This window comes from Procambarus clarkii, chromosome 11 (genome assembly GCF_040958095.1).
Source record: "Procambarus clarkii isolate CNS0578487 chromosome 11, FALCON_Pclarkii_2.0, whole genome shotgun sequence".
In the NCBI taxonomy this organism is placed as follows: Eukaryota; Metazoa; Arthropoda; class Malacostraca; order Decapoda; family Cambaridae; genus Procambarus; species Procambarus clarkii.
In genome coordinates, this window is record NC_091160.1 from 47,844,051 (window position 1) to 47,862,492 (window position 18,442).

The window sequence follows — 18,442 nt, forward strand, 5'->3', positions numbered from 1 at the left end:
CATGAGGATGTTAACATTTTGAACATTATATTTTCATAGTAATATGGAAACATGTAGGAAAAACCATTATCAATGAGAAATATGTGTGTGGCAATAGCTTAGTCTCGATAGGAATTTCCGGAACAATTCTAGTTCATATTCGCGGTCCGATACAGGCGGAACAGCTGCCAATCACTCGTAATGATCACTCTAGCCTTCTCGTCTCTATATTGTGTGAGTTTATGTAAACTTTCGCTTATTCCGATGAGTGAGTCTTGTTGACCTTTGTAACCTGAGCTTTTTGTAGAGCAGAATGACGTCGCCTGATGACAATGGGTTCCTCCCCCTGTCGAAACCCACACGGTGATAAGCCTCCGGGTATAAGTGTTGGAGCCATGGCAGCAGCTGGCGCAGTTTACACCTGCACCCAGAGCACATCTGCACCCCACAACAGCATATCTGTTTACCTGTCTCACGTCAAGTGCCGGAAGAAACACAACAGAGCCCGGTAGTCCAGTAGTGTCCAGTGTCTTGTGTACAGCGTCAGGTGTCCAGGTCGTCCAACATGATCAAGCGCAGTCTTCTCATCATTACCCTGGCGGTGAGGAACAGTATGGGCCCCAGGACGCTCCCAGGGGCATTATCGGGGGGTAATTAATGAAGTAATGCTTCCAATCTCCTAAACACACGTCACACATCTCAGGGGCTGAGGTTTATTACAGTTAGAATATTTACACATTTTACATATTGGATGTCTCCAATATGTAATATGTCCGAATATATTAATAACGGTCCGACTTAGTAATACCATTATTAAATCGGACCATTATCAATAAAATATCATAACATTTCTGCTCTCCTTCAATCAGGTGGTGTGCGCCGTTGGGATTCTCCAGCAAGACGCCTGTCTCCCCGACTGTAATGGGAAAAATCCTCTTGACAAAGTACCTGATCCCAAGAACTGCACCAACTATTACATCTGTATTGATGATGGTATTTATTCGGATCACGCTGTTCCCTGCCCAAGTGGCAATTATTTTGATCCAAGTTCATCTGCGTGTGCCCCTGGATCTGCAGACGATTGTGAAGCTCCCTGCAAGCCTTCAGATTGCCACATCACCTGCAACGGCTCCTTCAGCTTAATTAGTGATCCATTAGAATGTGGTAAATACTATGTTTGCATTGCGGGATCACCAGGCTTACCAGTTACCTGTAGCCCTGACGCGCCCTACTTCAACGGTGTAAACTGTGTCGATGACAAAGAAGTGTGTTGCATAGTCTCGTGTGATCCCTACTGTCAGCCAGGGATCGTGGAGACCCCCGACCCCACAGACTGCACCAAGTACTACATGTGCAATGAAGAGGGAGCTGTGGACCCAAATTTACACTTTTCTTGTGGTAGCGGTGAACACTTTGACTACCAAATTGGTCGATGTGCCTCAGGTGCTACTTGCAACCCCTTGTGTCCTCCCACAACTTATTAAGTACATTGCTGTCGGGAACTTGAATAACTACCACAACCACATCAATAACTACCACATCAATTACTACCACATCAACAACCACCACATCAACAACCACCACATCAACAACAATCACATCAACAACTACCACATTAACAACATCAACAACAATCACATCAACAACTACCACATTAACAACCACCACATTAACAACCACCACATTAACAACCACCACATCAACAACCACCACATCAACAACCACCACATCAACAACCACCACATTAACAACCACCACATTAACAACTACCACATCAACAACCACCACATCAACAACCACCACATTAACAACTACCACATCAACAACCACCACATCAACAACCACCACATTAACAACCACCACATCAACAACCACCACATCAACAACCACCACATCAACAACCACCACATTAACAACCACCACATTAACAACCACCACATTAACAACCACCACATCAACAACCACCACATTAACAACCACCACATTAACAACCACCACATTAACAACTACCACATCAACAACCACCACATTAACAACCACCACATTAACAACCACCACATTAACAACCACCACATTAACAACTACCACATCAACAACCACCACATTAACAACCACCACATCAACAACCACCACATCAACAACCACCACATCAACAACTACCACATCAACAACCACCACATTAACAACCACCACATCAACAACCACCACATCAACAACCACCACATTAACAACTACCACATCAACAACAATCACAGCAACATCTTCCACTTTTACTAGCCAGACTTTAACCAGTCAGCCAGACTATGACCAGTCAGCCAGACTGTGACCAGTCAGTCAGACTGTGACCAGTCAGTCAGACTGTGACCAGTCAGTCAGACTCATAACAGTCAGCCAGACTGTGACCAGTCAGCCAGACTGTGACCAGTCAGCCAGACTGTGACCAGACTCATAACAGTCAGCTAGACTGTTACTAGACAGCCAAGCTGTTGCCAGTCAGCTAGACTGTTACTAGACAGCCAAGCTGTTGCCAGTCAGCTAGACTGTTACTAGACAGCCAAGCTGTTGCCAGTCAGCTAGACTGTTGCCAGTCAGCTAGACTGTTACTAGACAGCCAAGCTGTTACCAGTCAGCTAGACTGTTACTAGACAGCCAAGCTGTTACCAGTCAGCTAGACTGTTACCAGTCAGGTAGACTGTTACTACACAGCCAAACTGTTACCAGTCAGGTAGACTGTTACTAGACAGCCAAGCTGTTGCCAGTCAGCTAGACTGTTACTAGACAGCCAAGCTGTTGCCAGTCAGCTAGACTGTTGCCAGTCAGGTAGACTGTTACTACACAGCCAAACTGTTACCAGTCAGCTAGACTGTTACTAGACAGCCAAGCTGTTGCCAGTCAGCTAGACTGTTACTACACAGCCAAACTGTTACCAGTCAGCTAGACTGTTACTAGACAGCCAAACTGTTTCCAGTCAGCTAGACTGTTACTACACAGCCCAACTGTTACCAGTCAGCTAGACTGTTACTAGACAGCCAAACTGTTTCCAGTCAGCTAGACTGTTACCAGTCAGCTAGACTGTTACTAGACAGCCAAGCTGTTGCCAGTCAGCTAGACTGTTACTACACAGCCAAACTGTTACCAGTCAGCTAGACTGTTACTAGACAGCCAAACTGTTTCCAGTCAGCTAGACTGTTACCAGTCAGCTAGACTGTTACTAGACAGCCAAGCTGTTACCAGTCAGCTAGACTGTGGAAATGAAATTTTTTCTTATTGATTGTTTACATGATTTGCATTTAGAAAATAAATCTTTAAATGTTGATAAAGTGAATTTATTCAGGGCTGAACTGTGTATATTTACATCTTGGTTCTGTATAATGTAATGGAATATATAATGTAATGGAATATATAATGTAATGGAATATATAAATGATGAATTAATATTATGTATGTTATGCTTGTTAAATGTAATAAAATAAATATTAGTGAGACTTAGAGTGCCATTTTTACCTCTGATGCATATAGTCTTATGTGTGGGAACTCAAGATTAAAATGTCATTGACGGTGCCAGTCTGAAGGATATGTAGGATGTAGGCTGTTGCCACAACCTCTTCTCCTTCAGTTTCCTCAAAATACTACAAATACGACCACTGGAATATTTCCATAATGGAGAATATTATCCCAATAATGCTCGGTAATGTGTCCAAGATGGACAAAGCTGTTCTTCTAGCCACGAGGGCTCCTCATACTGGAGATTTTCCTCTGGCTGCATCTAATTCCTGATTGGACACTTTGCATTCTCACCTTTGTCGTCTCCAAACATCCGAGTATCTGCAGCAGTTCAGCAGCTGACCATTATGTGCGTGATATAATTATGTATGTGAGCGGGAAGGAAATCATGACATGAACATGTCAGATGTTAATAACATAACATTTGTAATAGTTTGTTTCACGGCACAAAGAGAACTTCAACTGTTCAGACTCGATGACAGTCTGAGGTCTTCAGATCTGGGTCAGTATGGAAGACATTACTGAGATATATTTCCTTATGACATAGAGATTAACAGATTAACAAATTCACAGATCTAACAACTAGTTAGACTGTTGACAATCAAGAGCAGAGTTTCTCAACATTTTTACCCTTGTGGAACCCTTGAAATAATGTTCTTGTCAAGTTGTTCTTGTTCTGCACCCCCCCCCCCGCCAGCATAAATATTATTATATAATATATTTACAATCTAAAATATATTTAATCACAAAAAACTCCAACGTATCTTCAAACACAAATAATAAACACTGACAATCTTCCATGAAACCCCCGGTGTAGAGACGCTAGTCAAGAGGGTTCAGATTCAGGCTACAAGACTACATGCTACAAGCAGGTAGTGTGAGGCTACACATGTTGACCCACACTTACCTCCAGCACAGTGGGTCTCAAGATGGTGGCACCGCTCTACTCTGAGAGACTTGCTTGTAATTAAAGCGACATTTTAATATGCTTAGTGAGCCTTCGTTTCTTGGATTACTACGCACTAAAGAATGAAGGAATTAGAGAATTTATTTTTGCGAGGGGTTATCTTGAGATGATTTAGGGGCTTAGCATCCCCGTGACCCGGTTCTCGACCAGGCCTCCTTTTTGTTACACACCCCCAGGAAGCAGCCCGTAGCAGCTGTCTAACTCCCGGGTACCCATTTACTGCTAGGTAACAGGGGCATCAGGATGAACTAAATATTTTGCTCATTTGTCTCCATCTTCACCCGGATCCTCAGGACTAAGAATCCGAAGCGCTGTCCACCCAGCTGTCAGGCGCCCATTGGTGGGGAAGGGGAAACGAGACCCCAAAACAACCAATGTCCTGTTTCAGCATTTCAGAATTACAATCCAGAGTGGAAACGACAGCTGCATGAGGGGAAAACAACTTAGAAAACGGATACAGACGGGGAGGGAAAATCTCACCGAGGTAACGAAAAAACATGAGGCCTACAAGGCGCCGTCGGAAAAAGCAAAACGGCGCCTCGTAGTCCTCATTTCCACTACTCACGTCAACCCTCACAGTTGGGCTCACTCCTCAACTTGAGAACGTTAAACAGGTGTAACTCACACGTCTCCAATTCCCATCACCTCACCAGGTGGTCAACAGGGACAATGGCCAGACGAAACACTGGGTGCGAAACCAGCTTCAGAGGTTTCGCACAGAAACAGTGTACTTACATCAATCTCACCGGCCGGTCACATATATACACTCACACATACGACAACCCCACTTGCTGCTGCTGTAGGTGGTGAAGTAGGCGTTCTCACTACTTTGTACACGTGGTCGGCAGGACCACGGGGTGGCTGGACCACGGTGTCCTCACATACAGGCTAGGGTGGCGCAGTGGCAGGTACCTCTCGCTCGGCCTAGGGTAGGCGGGATGAGCAAGACACGGCGGTACGACCAGGGTACAGCGGTACGACGGTACGGCACGTGAGAATGACAAGAGTCCTGCACTGTTCACTGTTAATTCCTCGGAATTATGAATTTAAGGTTTCCAACACAACACTGAAACCTTCCCAAGATCGTCTCTCCCAGGTACCTTGTAGCTAAGGCACGATAGACGACGGATGTCACTACCACACGACGATTACAGCCTCCCCCAGTCCAGTTTACTCTGGGATGGCGTCCCAAAATCACGAGGCTCGGGTGACAATCCCTCAAAGTTCACACTTTAATATCGCCGATTCCTCTCCCCACGATGCCGGATTCTTACTCCCACGGTATCGGGATGATGGCACGACGACGAGAGTGACTTGTGTCGTTGCAGGTGGTATTTTAGGTGCCTGGCCCTAGCACGAGAAATTACGTCCACCTCAAGCAACGTCCACTGTAAGAATCCTTTGTGGTGCCAAAGATGGCCCCAAGGCGCTCACGCGGTATCCTTGGCTTCTTGACCAATCACGGCTCAGCATCTCAGGAGGCCTGGAGCCTCAACCAATCACTGTCCTTCCATGACAACGCTACCCCCTCTATCACAAGGGAAACATGTGATAGGGGTCAACTCACAACCGTTAACCCCCCCCCCCCTCACTACACTTGAACTAGTACACAATTTCAACAGAAATCAACTCTTTGCTGTAACTTTCCCCACAGACCTGATACAGCGATCACAATGACATTAATGACTAGCACTCGTCATGGGCTGTCCAACGACACCCAGCACGACTGTTTAAGAGTTGTATTTCGAAAATTGAGTCAAGGTGCACATGCACTCATGCACACTGCACTGTGTATCCATTCAGTGCACATGGGAGCTGTAAAAATCCATCTTCTTACATATACCTACTTATGATACTATGTGGGGGGAGTTACCTTCAACACAGTGACTCAATATCGAGGAGCAACGCCAAGTCAAACTTGAATCAACGTTGAAGTAACGTTGATTCTACGATGAAATAACATTGATTCAATATCGATCCAACTCCATTCTTGGACATTGTGCTCACTTGGAACTGCCTTCTCTTAATTGTCACTCAGTCAACCTGCTCAGTATTCTTACACTGAGGAACTGTTTCCTTGCATCACTGTGGCTCATCTAAAGTTCTATCGTAGTCTTCTCGTAACAACTCGGGATGTCACCACTGCAACATTTGCAACAATGGCAGCAGCTACCAATGTAGCGTTTGTGTATATGAACAATTCGCTGTAATGGTTGCTATAATCTTGTAACACTTTTAGGCTGTAATAATTGAAGTTATATAACCCAGAGAGCTGGAAGAGTCCGTCCTCACAGCAAGAAATTCTCAGACCAGTTAGCAAGGAAGGAGGGAGAGTTGATCAAGGTGTTAGAGATATCTCGACAGTTAATACAGACCAGAATGAAGATAAGGTTACTAATAAAACAAATATTGCCGCCACCACTCCTCTTGGAACTTTAATTATCAGGTTAATTGACTTGGGAGGAAACTAGTCAACTAACACCAAGTGCTTAGGGAATTTAATCTTTTAATACTTACTGGATGAATGGAATTCCTTTACATTTTACTTCATGACTTACAAGGGGAATATATTTACTCATAAAAATGCTCATAAGATCACAGGTAATATCCAGAACAATTCAATATCTATGTCTCAATTAATTAAGGGAAAATATATACAATACACAGGAGATAATTAAACAGTGACTTTATTTAATAATGCAAATTAGTTAACTCTAAGCTAGTAACATCAACTTCTAAGAGGCATGGTAATGGACTACAAATTGTAAAGGGAACTGAAAACAAACAATTACGTTCATCCACTGTTTCTACTCTGGCGATGTGGTGGCCTGGTGGCCGGTAACCCCTACCTCCTCTAGGACTCCACGTCACACTGAAAGATCTTTTACTCTCCATCCTTCAAGGTGAAGTACAGCATCACCCTCAGGCTGTTATACTCTAGAAACTCCGCCCCTCTACTAGGCCTACACCCAATCAGTTTGAACCAAGGCCTCGGACCTGGCACCCTCAGCCAATGACGATTAATCTTTGTCCCTTCTCCAAGGAACAACTTAAAAACTCTGGCGGCGAAGTTTTCTCACAAAACTGGATAAAAGTGAGTCTGGCCTACAGAAGGGGAACATTTGACTGCAACTTCTTAATACGACACAGTTGTAACCTTACTCACTCGCCGACCCAGAGGAAAAACAATTAAACGTATATGGTTCAACCACTAGACGAGGGCCGGGATAGTAGGGGAGAGGGTGTGGGAACCGACCTGTGAGATTTATATTTATTTAATTGATATGAATTTATATATAATTTATATTTACGTTAATTTATATATTTCGATAGCAATTGTATGATGTTAAGTGGACTGTATTTCTGCAATAATCTCACAAATCGATCCACTACACATTAGGGGGGGGGGGGTTTATATTGAATTTATATATATGCAGCCAATCAAACTACAGTATTAAACTACATATATTAGTATATATTGAGGAGGTTCCTTATCTTATTATACAGCAGGCTTAGTTCACCAGATATAACTAGGATGTGGACACCAAATTTCCTCTTTGAGGCAGCTTCCATCACCAAGTAACTGATGCACAAAGTTTGCTTCCTCTTCTTGACCTGTCAAAAGGGCGCTAGCTATGAAGCCAGAATCCTAATATATGACAGCTTTATCAGAGAAAACACTGTATAATTAATCAGATAAGGACCAAGGCTTAATTACCTTTTATTAAGAGGCTGTTCACATTCTAACCGGTACGCCCTATCTACTGACATTAATAGCCAAAAATGATTAGATAAATGGGTTTTGGCAGAACACTTTCCTTGTATTTGTTGACAGCGTGTTGATGATGGCAGACCTTTGGTTTCCAAAACACTTCGTCTAAGAGAAATTAACAGGAGCCGAATTTGCTCCCGTGCGCCTCTGGTCTAAGAACAACAATAGCTGACCACTCCCTCACCACTGACGCCTCCCTCACTTTACAGAGATGTCAGGAAGTGATAGAAGGGTCACATTTACTCTATTTTAATATTGATAATTTAATTAATTTAAATGAGATGTTTTTATGATGGTAAAAGTCCATAGACTAATGTATTTAAGAACAGTTCCCACCATAATAGGTGGTGAATTTATAATAGTATGTGGCAATGATATCCCATTTTCTTTTGATGGAAAATTCCACTACAAGCTACATTTTCTATGGGTAACTTGTGTAGCGAGTAGATTATCCCAATAATATACTCGCTCCAAATGCATTATTAATATTCCTGTCAACCTTTGGAGATGAATGAGGTGAGGCGTTGCCCGGGCAACACGGCGAGGTGTTGCCCGGGCAACGCCTCACCTCATTCATCTCCAAAGGTTGACAGGAATATTAACAATGCATTTGGAGCGAGTATATTATTGGGATAATCTACTCGCTACAGACTCAAATGTAAACACAAATAACAGAAGTCAGGTTTCCCAGTCGCTGTCATTCAATGCATAACCCCAACGCCACTTATCACACCCCCAGACCCCACTTTTGTCCAGAAATTACGGGCGGCCATGACAAACATTCGGCCTACACCACCACGCCAACCGACAACTCGTGCTACATATGTGCCTCATGAGCTCCACACAACTGAACACGTGTTTGTAAGAGTCGACGCTGTTCGACGCCCTCTACAGTCACCTTACGAAAGACCATTTAAAGTGGTTTCTCGAACACCGAAGTTCTTCACCATTGAATGCCGAGGACAGCGGGTAAACATCTCCATCGATCGCCTTAAACCAGCACACTGTGACGCTGCCCCAGACATCCCTCCAGAGACACATCCGCCGACTACGCAGTTCACTTTTTGACCACAGTTACCAGCAGCACCGCCACCTACGACAACGGACGATCCTGTACGACCTCCCACCCTACAACCCCAGTTACCAGCCGCACCACAACCTGATCCTACGACGACGGACGATCCTGTGCGACCTCCCACCCTATGACCCCAGTTAGATGACATCAGCGAAGAGGAGGAAGTTAACTTTGATGGTTATGTAACGCGAGCAGGGCGTACAATTCACCGACCAGCTAAGTTCCATGATCAAGTATTTTTCCTTTCATCCCCTGGGAGGGAGAGTTCTGTAGCGAGTAGATTATCCCAATAATATACTCGCTCCAAATGCATTGTTAATATTCCTGTCAACCTTTGGAGATGAATGAGGTGAGGCGTTGCCCGGGCAACACGGTGAGGTGTTGCCCGAAGCATATAAGCAGCGGAGTAGCGAACATTGGCTAGTCTACTTTCAAGTGTGGTCTAGAGCAGACACTTGCGAGATACTGTACCGACGCTCAGTGCGCTCAACTCACACCAAAGTATCACCTGTGTACTTCTGTATATTCGACCAAATATATATATAGTATCTTAGTGTCTGTGTTTATTTGTCACCATACTTTACGTAACAATAGAACCGTTACACTTGTGTATACAACGCAGCAATATTATCTGCAATTGCATTGATATTATTAAATGGTGTCGGATTTTCCGACATAATTCCCCGGGGGCTGCTCACGGGTCGAAGTCCTATTTAGAACAGACAAACACCGATACTCCTCCTTTGAATTATTAGATTAATTTGATGTTAGTAGTTAGTAATCACACATTTGTGCGTCTGTACAGGACGGATGTCCCGTACTAGAGTTGCAGGGGTTAGAAGTCTAATGCGATTTCATTTCCCTGTTATGTCTTGAGAGGCTAAAATTATAGCCTAAATACATATTATTTAACCCAGAAGACTGAATGTGATCAAGTACTACAGTCAAGTATGATTCAGGGACTGCAGTGAGATCAGTGACATTATATATAACTTGAAACTTGTTCAGGTAACTGGTCACTGATATATAAACACTGAGGCCCATGGAATTCATCTTGATTAAATAATAAATGTATCAAAATCGGTCATCAGATTTATTGGGGTTTAATTTAGTTAATTGATTCAGGGGATTGAATAGCCCATCATTAAAGTCAAGAATGGTTCTGAGACTGCAGTGGGTTCAGTGACATTGGTCGCAGTGACTTGTAGCTGTTTAGGCTACTGTTCACTGATTTGCCACTGAGGCCTCATGAACTCATCTTCAGCTTTAAATGATGATATTAACATCAACCTCTGCTACTATAGTCAGCTGTAATCTCATTAGTATAATGCTACTGGAGAAATATAAACAGCTGACAAATTTAGATTTCTACTGGTATTGTTTATCTGCAGCCGTAGGTCTCCTCAGGCTTGATACTGGGCCTGAGAGTAATTTACCTCCTGCAGAATTTAACATAGTTATGCCCTGATATTTAGTAGGGCTACCGATGAATCGATGGCAATAGTCTGTCCCTACAGGGAGACCGAAGTCGATGAGGTGATCAAACTTAATATTATCTGCCAATTTTTTTCCTCTGTCTCTCAGGAATTTGGCTGTTGTTCTCAGACCTTGAACATGTAGGTCTACTGGTATTTTGTCCACCACAATGGCTTGTACTCGACAGACGTACCTGCCTAAACGTACTGATGGTTGTACCACCTGGTAGACTTGAGGTCCTGCATCTGTTACAAACCCTGAGATGTTGAATGACGTCTGGGCTACAGGCTTTAATTGTAGTTCATCTGCCAACCTTTTAGTGACATATGTTCTCTGGGATCCTTGGTCAAACAACCCACGGGTATGGACCTTGGCCCTCTTATTCAGGATGGTAATTTGGGCAGTAGGCAAAGTCGTATTACCTTTAGACTTTGTCGATTGGACACTCTTTGTTTATTGCACCTTGCAATACTGTACTGTGGTGGGAATGCTATCTTCCACCTTGGGTCTTGAATACGTTAATTTCGTATATTTGCACAGTGCTGCATGGTGTCTACCTCTTCTACACCTGTTGCAGGTGTTGAATTGGGTATCACAATAGTCTATGTTGTGTGACTTGAGACACCTTGAACATCTCCCTAATTCCTGGAGTCGCTTAATACGAGTGTCTCTGTCTGGATAATTAGCACAACAGTATGTTGAATGTTTCTTTTTGCAGAACATACATGTCCCCCAGCCTACTGCACGTATGGAAGTTACGGGTTTGGGTGAACTAGTAACAGTAGGCTTGGAGGATGCTGCTGCATTGTCAGATTTTCTGCAACTTGATGTTAGAGTAATTGGTTGATGTTTATTTGGGGTAGTTGTTTTACCCTTTAATTGACTATTATTTTCTATTTCTGAAGGCTTGCATGAGGCTTTAACTTCCTCATTTGCACGTCATTTGTTTATTATGGAATGTAAACCTTCATTGATGTCCTGTACTGTCAGGATGGTGTTATGTTGATGTGCGTATAATTCATCAAGTATATCGCTGGACAATTTTCGTTGAAGGACTACTCTGGTCATCCATTCACTAGTAGTTATATCAACCTTCAGACTGAATGTTCTTAGTAGCGACTCAAACTCCATGCTGAAGGATTGTAATGAGTCAGCAGTCTGATCAGGTTGAGGTAAGTCCAGCAATTGTAGTACTAGATGTATGACAGTTTTCTCATTGCCAGCATTATTCATATTGGCTAGTTGATACAGCCTTGTGGGGCTTGTACTTGGGTTGTTCATAATGCTGAACAAGTACTGATGGTAGCCTAGAGTAAAAATTCTGCACTCGCTAGGCGATAATCCTACCTCTACTAGAGGTTAGCACTTAAAATTAATACACATTATATATATATATATATATATATATATATATATATATATATATATATATATATATATATATATATATATATATATATATATATATATATATATATATATATATATATATATATATATATATATATATATATACAATCATACACACTAATGATTTGAGTGATAAATCAGTGTCACTAGAAGTACCTTTAGGTTAGCTCTTCTATATCACCCTAGGATGGTATAAACACTAATTAATCACTCAATGGTGTAATGATCATATATAAATTATTATATATACAACTCAACTCGAGTTGACAAAAATTATACCCAAAATAGGGTCTGCACCATTCATTAATGGTGCTAGGTTGTTTAATATAGTACAACTAGACTATGGTAATAATGGGACTAGGATGAACAATAAATAGTTCAACTAGTCAATGGTAATATCCTACCCTGTTGTGGGTTGGCAATTGGTAAATATTATATTGTGAACACTAGTGCAATATAATTAAATAATTCTCTATTTTGGAGAAATAATATACACAATTATTGATGATAGCCTCTTAATTGCCTCTATGAAACTTCTAATATTATCATGAAGTATTAAATATTATTAGTGACCTCGCGAAATTAACTGTACAAAATTCGTTGATAATCTCTCACGAAATTTAACACTACAAAATCTGTGAACAATCTCGCAAAGACACGGCCACTAATTTGGCTGGCTTCAATATAAGCGCTGTCATTTCACGGAATAAGAACCCACCAAATCTGTGGTTGACCATGAAACGCTGATGAAGCTGGACTGAGCTGTGGGGTTCCTGAGCTCGCTCGAGGGAGGCTACGCCGCCAGTCATTGACTGGCTTTGTATAAATCACACTGCACTAGTATATTTAATGAATCCACTGGTTAACTGGTTCATCCGGTACTAAGATGACCAAATAATCTGTCATCCGACTCGAAGATGACCAATAATGTGGGTTCAAAGGACCAAATAATGTGGGAACCAACCTGTGAGATTTATATTTATTTAATTTATATGAATTTATATTTAGGTTAATTTATATATTTCGATAGCAATTGTATGATGTTAAGTGGACGGTATTTCTGCAATAATCTCACAAATCGATCCACTACACATTAGGGGGGTTTATATTGAATTTATATATATGCAGCCAATCGAACTACAGTATTAAACTACATATATTAGTATACATTGAGGAGGTTCCTTAGCTTATTATACAGCAGGCTTAGTTCACCAGATGGATGTGAACACCAAATTTCCTCTTTGAGGCAGCTTCCATCACCCAGTAACTGATGCACAGAGTTTGCTTCCTCTTCTTGACCTGTTAAAAGGTTGCTAGCTATGAAGCCAGAATCCTAATATATGAGAGCTATATCAGAGAAAACATTGTATAATTAATCAGATAAGGACCAAGGATTAATTACCTTTTATTAAGAGGATGTTCGCGTTCTAACCGGTACGCCCTATCTACTGACATTAATGGCCAAAAATGATTAGATAAATGGGTTTTGGCAGAACACTTTCCTTGTATTTGTTGACAGCGTGTTGATGATGGCAGACCTTTGGTTTCCATAACACTTCGTCCAAGAGAAATTAACAGGAGCTGAATTTGCTCCCATGCGCCTCTGGTCTAAGAACAACAATGGCTGACCACTCCCTCACTTTGTAGAGATGTCAGGAAGTGATAGAAGGGTCACATTTACTCTATTTTAATATTGATAATTAAATTAATTTAAATGAGGTGTTTTTATGATGGTAAAAGTCCATAGACTAATGTTTTTAAGAACAATTCCCACCATAATAGGTGGTGAATTTATAATAGTATGTGGCAATGATATCCCATTTTCTTTTGACAAAATTCCACTACAAGCTACATTTTCTATGGGTAACTTGTGTATACAACACAGCAATATTATCTGCAATTGCATTGGTATTATTAAATGGTGTCGGATTTTCCGACAGAGAAGAGAGGGGAGATGCGAGGAAGGGGGGAAGGAAAGGAGGAAGGATAATTAGGAAGAGGGAAAGAGAGGAGAGGGGAGGGGGAGAAGGGAACTATCAGGAGAAAGCACCAAGCTACCACAACTATATAGCACTTGGAAGGGGTCAGGATAAGGATTTGGGATGGGACAGGTTATCGGTTAATATCATCACAGCCTCTCACGCTCCAGAGAAACTGTGACGATATCAACACCTTCTCTGGAGCGAGGTGTGGCGATAGTGGCGCCACGGCTCTGTACTCCAACTCCAAGTCATTAGGTGTAACGAAGGCAACGCCATCTGTTGACGGAGGTGTGGCAGGTTCAGTTCTGCTAGCATGTAGATAGACTTCTGCCAGGGTGTTGGTAAAGACACCTAGAAATGTTATTTGTGACCCCTGTCAGCGTGTTGCTGAAGACCTCTGCCAGCGTATTTCTGGAGAGCAGACTGATACTGAATCTGAATGAAGGGGTTGACACCGTGAACTCATCACAAAACCATAAATTTTGAGTTAAGGATGCAATTGAAAACAGGATTGCACCAGATGACCTCTCTTATGACAATCAGAGCACAAACGGTCAGACTGGGGCCTAGAGGGGGCTCATAGAATTTCTATCATTATTGTTAGATCTGAAACCAGACAGAGAAATCTGAACCGGTAGCTTAGGATTATGAGAAGTCATCTGAGTTGTATCAGGCACAGTTGAGGATGGGGTATTTGTCGGTGATCTCAAAGGGGGCTTGTTGATGTTACCATTAACAGGCGAAGAATTATTTGATGCTCTATAAGCCATTTTTTGCAAAAAGCTTGTGTTCATCGGCCTTCAAGGCCAGTTGGTGAACAGATTTAGTGTTACATTTCTCAGCCATATGGGCTGCAGTTTTGTCTGGTAAGCAGGACAGAACTGCCTCCTTAAGAAGATCTTCTAAGCCTTCAAAAGTGTTTATATTAGTGGAGTGTAGCCATCTCTCGAATATTCCTACCTTTCTAAGAAAATCAACATAAGATTGGGTAGGTGAGCGTCTTATATTTCTAAATTGTTACCTATGGGCCTTGGGGTTCAATTCTTAACCATTTAAGATACTTAACGAAGTTATACTCAAAACATTGAGATATGGGTAACGAAGCAAATATTTCCTAGGCCTTACCAGTTAACTTATCTTGAAACCTAGCTATCCACTGATTCTCAGGCCATGTAAAACTGGTTGCCACTTTCTCAAAGTGGTTAAAATATATATCGGGATCTGACTCGGTAAAGGTAGGTAACGTTATCTCCTTATGCAAATTGGCAAAAGTTAAGGAATGCTTAAGGTCCTCCTGAAGATTTCCCACGGCGTCTAATCTACCTTGCTGAACTACGTTTTTGCCTTCCGCTATTTGCTGCTGGATAAGCAGCTGCTTGGTCTGTTCTTCTAAAGCCTTCTGCTGCATTTCCAGCTCTAAATGCTGCTGTTAATGAGCTGCCTCAACTTTAAAGGTTTCGAGTTCCAGCCGTTTAAGAGCTAGTACATCTTGGAACCTGCCTCTCGCTCCCCCAAGGCTCCTGCCTCTCGCTCCCCCAAGGCCTCCTGGTAAAAAATTTCCTCCTCCGCCAATTTCGCCACAATGGTAGTTACCAGCTGCCTTTTCAGCGAGTTGGGGTTAAGGGTTAATTATTATTTTTTTTTTTTTTTTGAGATATATACAAGAGTTGTTACATTCTTGTACAGCCACTAGTACGCGTAGCGTTTCGGGCAAGTCCTTAATCCTATGGTCCCTGGAATACGATCCCCTGCCGCGAAGAATCGTTTTTTCATCCAAGTACACATTTTACTGTTGCGTTAAACAGAGGCTACAGTTAAGGAATTGCGCCCAGTAAATCCTCCCCGGCCAGGATACGAACCCATGACATAGCGCTCGCGGAACGCCAGGCGAGTGTCTTACCACTACACCACGGAGACTGCTGAATTCTACTTTCTCCCCAACCACGACGAGAATGGCCTTCTTAAGACCTTGAAGTTCCTGAACTGAAGGAGACTTAAAAAAGTCAGCTACTAGGGCTTCCATAATGCGGGTAAAAAAACGGGGCTCATTAAAATCATTGGAGCACTTTAACACAGCACTGTACTCAATAATATAGTACTAAAGGTACTAAACACAATTAAGCATGGCCAACCTGGCACAAGCTATGACAAGTACCTTAATCCATAAGTGTTGAATAATGAGTCAAACCCTCGCTCACAAAGTTTTTCTTCCAGGTGATAAAAATGACAGTTATTAGGCTCCAGAATCAGTATCGTACCTAGGACACCGATGCATTAGCAAGATACAATAAAATGTAGTAAAACTGAAATAATATTAATTTTTACTAAATGCATTCCAAATAAAGGCTCAGGCAAAATATAAACCTTAGCAGTGATCACTTAAAAACTAAAAATCAATAACAACATGCCACAGTAAAACAGGCAACACAAATTAATTCACTACTAAAACAAATATCACAGACAACAAAATAGGCAGCTCAATAAATTAACTATAATGAACTAATTAAAAATATGCAGACTCTTATACACTACCAGGCAATAAATACAGGGTAATGTATAAGTGGTCCTGTCACGGCCGCCAAAATATGTTACGTGACCGTCTAATAATGCTCAACAATAGCACAAAATCCCACTAATTCCCCGACTCCGTACATTGGCACAGAAAATGTGGATAAAGAAAGTTAGGACTGCCTAATCTCCAGTCTATTTACAAGTCTGTAACATACAATTAAAACAAAGGTTAATCAGATACCCTATAGATACCCACGTGGCTCACTCTGAAGGACTCAGACACGGGCAAAGAATTATCTATGAATTTCAATATTACAAGACGCTAGTCAAGAGGGTTCAAATTTTCCCACGCACTGGGAAGGCTAACAATAAAAAAAGGCTATCACTGCTCACTTAACATACAACACAATTAAACAACTGTGTCCTACTTAAACATAACAAACAATACTTAAACCTCGGGAACCACATGGGCCAGCGGAGATCACAGTACCATCCTAGCTCCACCTTGCACCTGGAACAAATGAGGGTGAGGGAGAGATGCTCCTTCCTTATATGGAGACAGGTGCCGTGTTCGAACATGAAGTTGCGTTCGGACGCAGGTCTAATTATTAGTAGCTATTAGGTCATCTTCATAATCACTGATGAAGAAAATAATTTCTCACCGATTCCCGGTGTCGGTGAGAAACAATGGGCAGAGTTTCTTTCACCCTTATGCACCTGTTACCTAGCAGTAAATAGGTACTGGGAGTTAGACAGCTGTTACAGGCTGCTTCCTGTGTGTGTGTGTACTTACCTAGTTGTGCTTGGGGGGTTAAGCTCTGGCTCTTTGGTCCCGCCTCTCAACTGTCAATCAACTAATGTACAGGTACCTGAGCCTACTGGGCTCGATCATATCTACACTTGAAGCTATGTATGGAGTTAGCCTCCGCCACATCATTTCCTAATGCATTCCATTGTCTATTGCTCTGACACTGAAAAAATTCTTTCTAACGTCTCTATCGCTCATTTGGGCACTCAATTTCCACCTGTGTTCCCTAGTGCGTGTGCCCCTTGTGGTAAATAGCCAGTCTTTTTCTACCCTATCAATTCCTCTGAGAATTTTATATGTGGTGATCATGCCCCCTCCAACTCTTCTGTCTCCCAGTGACGTGAGGTTTAATTCCCATTCCTTAATTCTCATACCCCTCGTAGCTCATTCCCCTCGTAGCTCATACCCCTTAGTTCGGGTATTAGTCTGGTGGCAAACCTTTGAACCTTTTTCAGTTTAGTCTTATGCTTGACTAGATATGGACTCCATGCTGGAGGTTGCATACTCCAGGATTTGCCTGACATATGTGGCATACAAAGTTCTGAAAGATTTCTTACACAAGTTTCTAAAGGCCATTCTTATGTTAGCCAACCTGGCATATGCTGCTGATGTTATCCTCTTGATATGAGCTTCAGGGACAGATCTGGCGTGATATCAACCCCCAGGTCTTTCTCTCTCAGACTCTTGAAGGATTTCATCTCCCAAATGATACCTTGTATCTGATCTCCTGCTCCCAACAACTATCTTCCTTACATTGTATTTGCTTGGGTTAAACTCTAACAACCATTTGTTGAACCATTCCTTCAGCCTGTCCAGGTCTTCTTGAAGTCTCAAGCTGTCCTCCTCTGTCTTAACCCTTCTCATAATTGTGTATTCACCTAGTTGTGTTTTCAGGAATTGAGTTTAGCTCTTTCGGCCCACCTCTCAACTGTCAATCAACTGTTTACTAACTACTTTT

At 42.1% G+C, this 18,442-nt stretch overlaps 1 protein-coding gene across 1 annotated transcript; it reads left to right on the forward strand.

The window, feature by feature from the left end:
* Nucleotides 1-379: 379 nt before the first annotated feature.
* Nucleotides 380-1,701, forward strand: LOC138363479 (peritrophin-1-like). Its single transcript, XM_069322825.1, has 2 exons — nt 380-580; nt 849-1,701. Exons 1-2 carry the CDS (start codon nt 545-547, stop codon nt 1,461-1,463), a joined length of 651 nt encoding a protein of 216 aa, XP_069178926.1. The 5' UTR covers nt 380-544; the 3' UTR covers nt 1,464-1,701.
* The last annotated feature ends 16,741 nt before the right edge of the window (nt 1,702-18,442 follow it).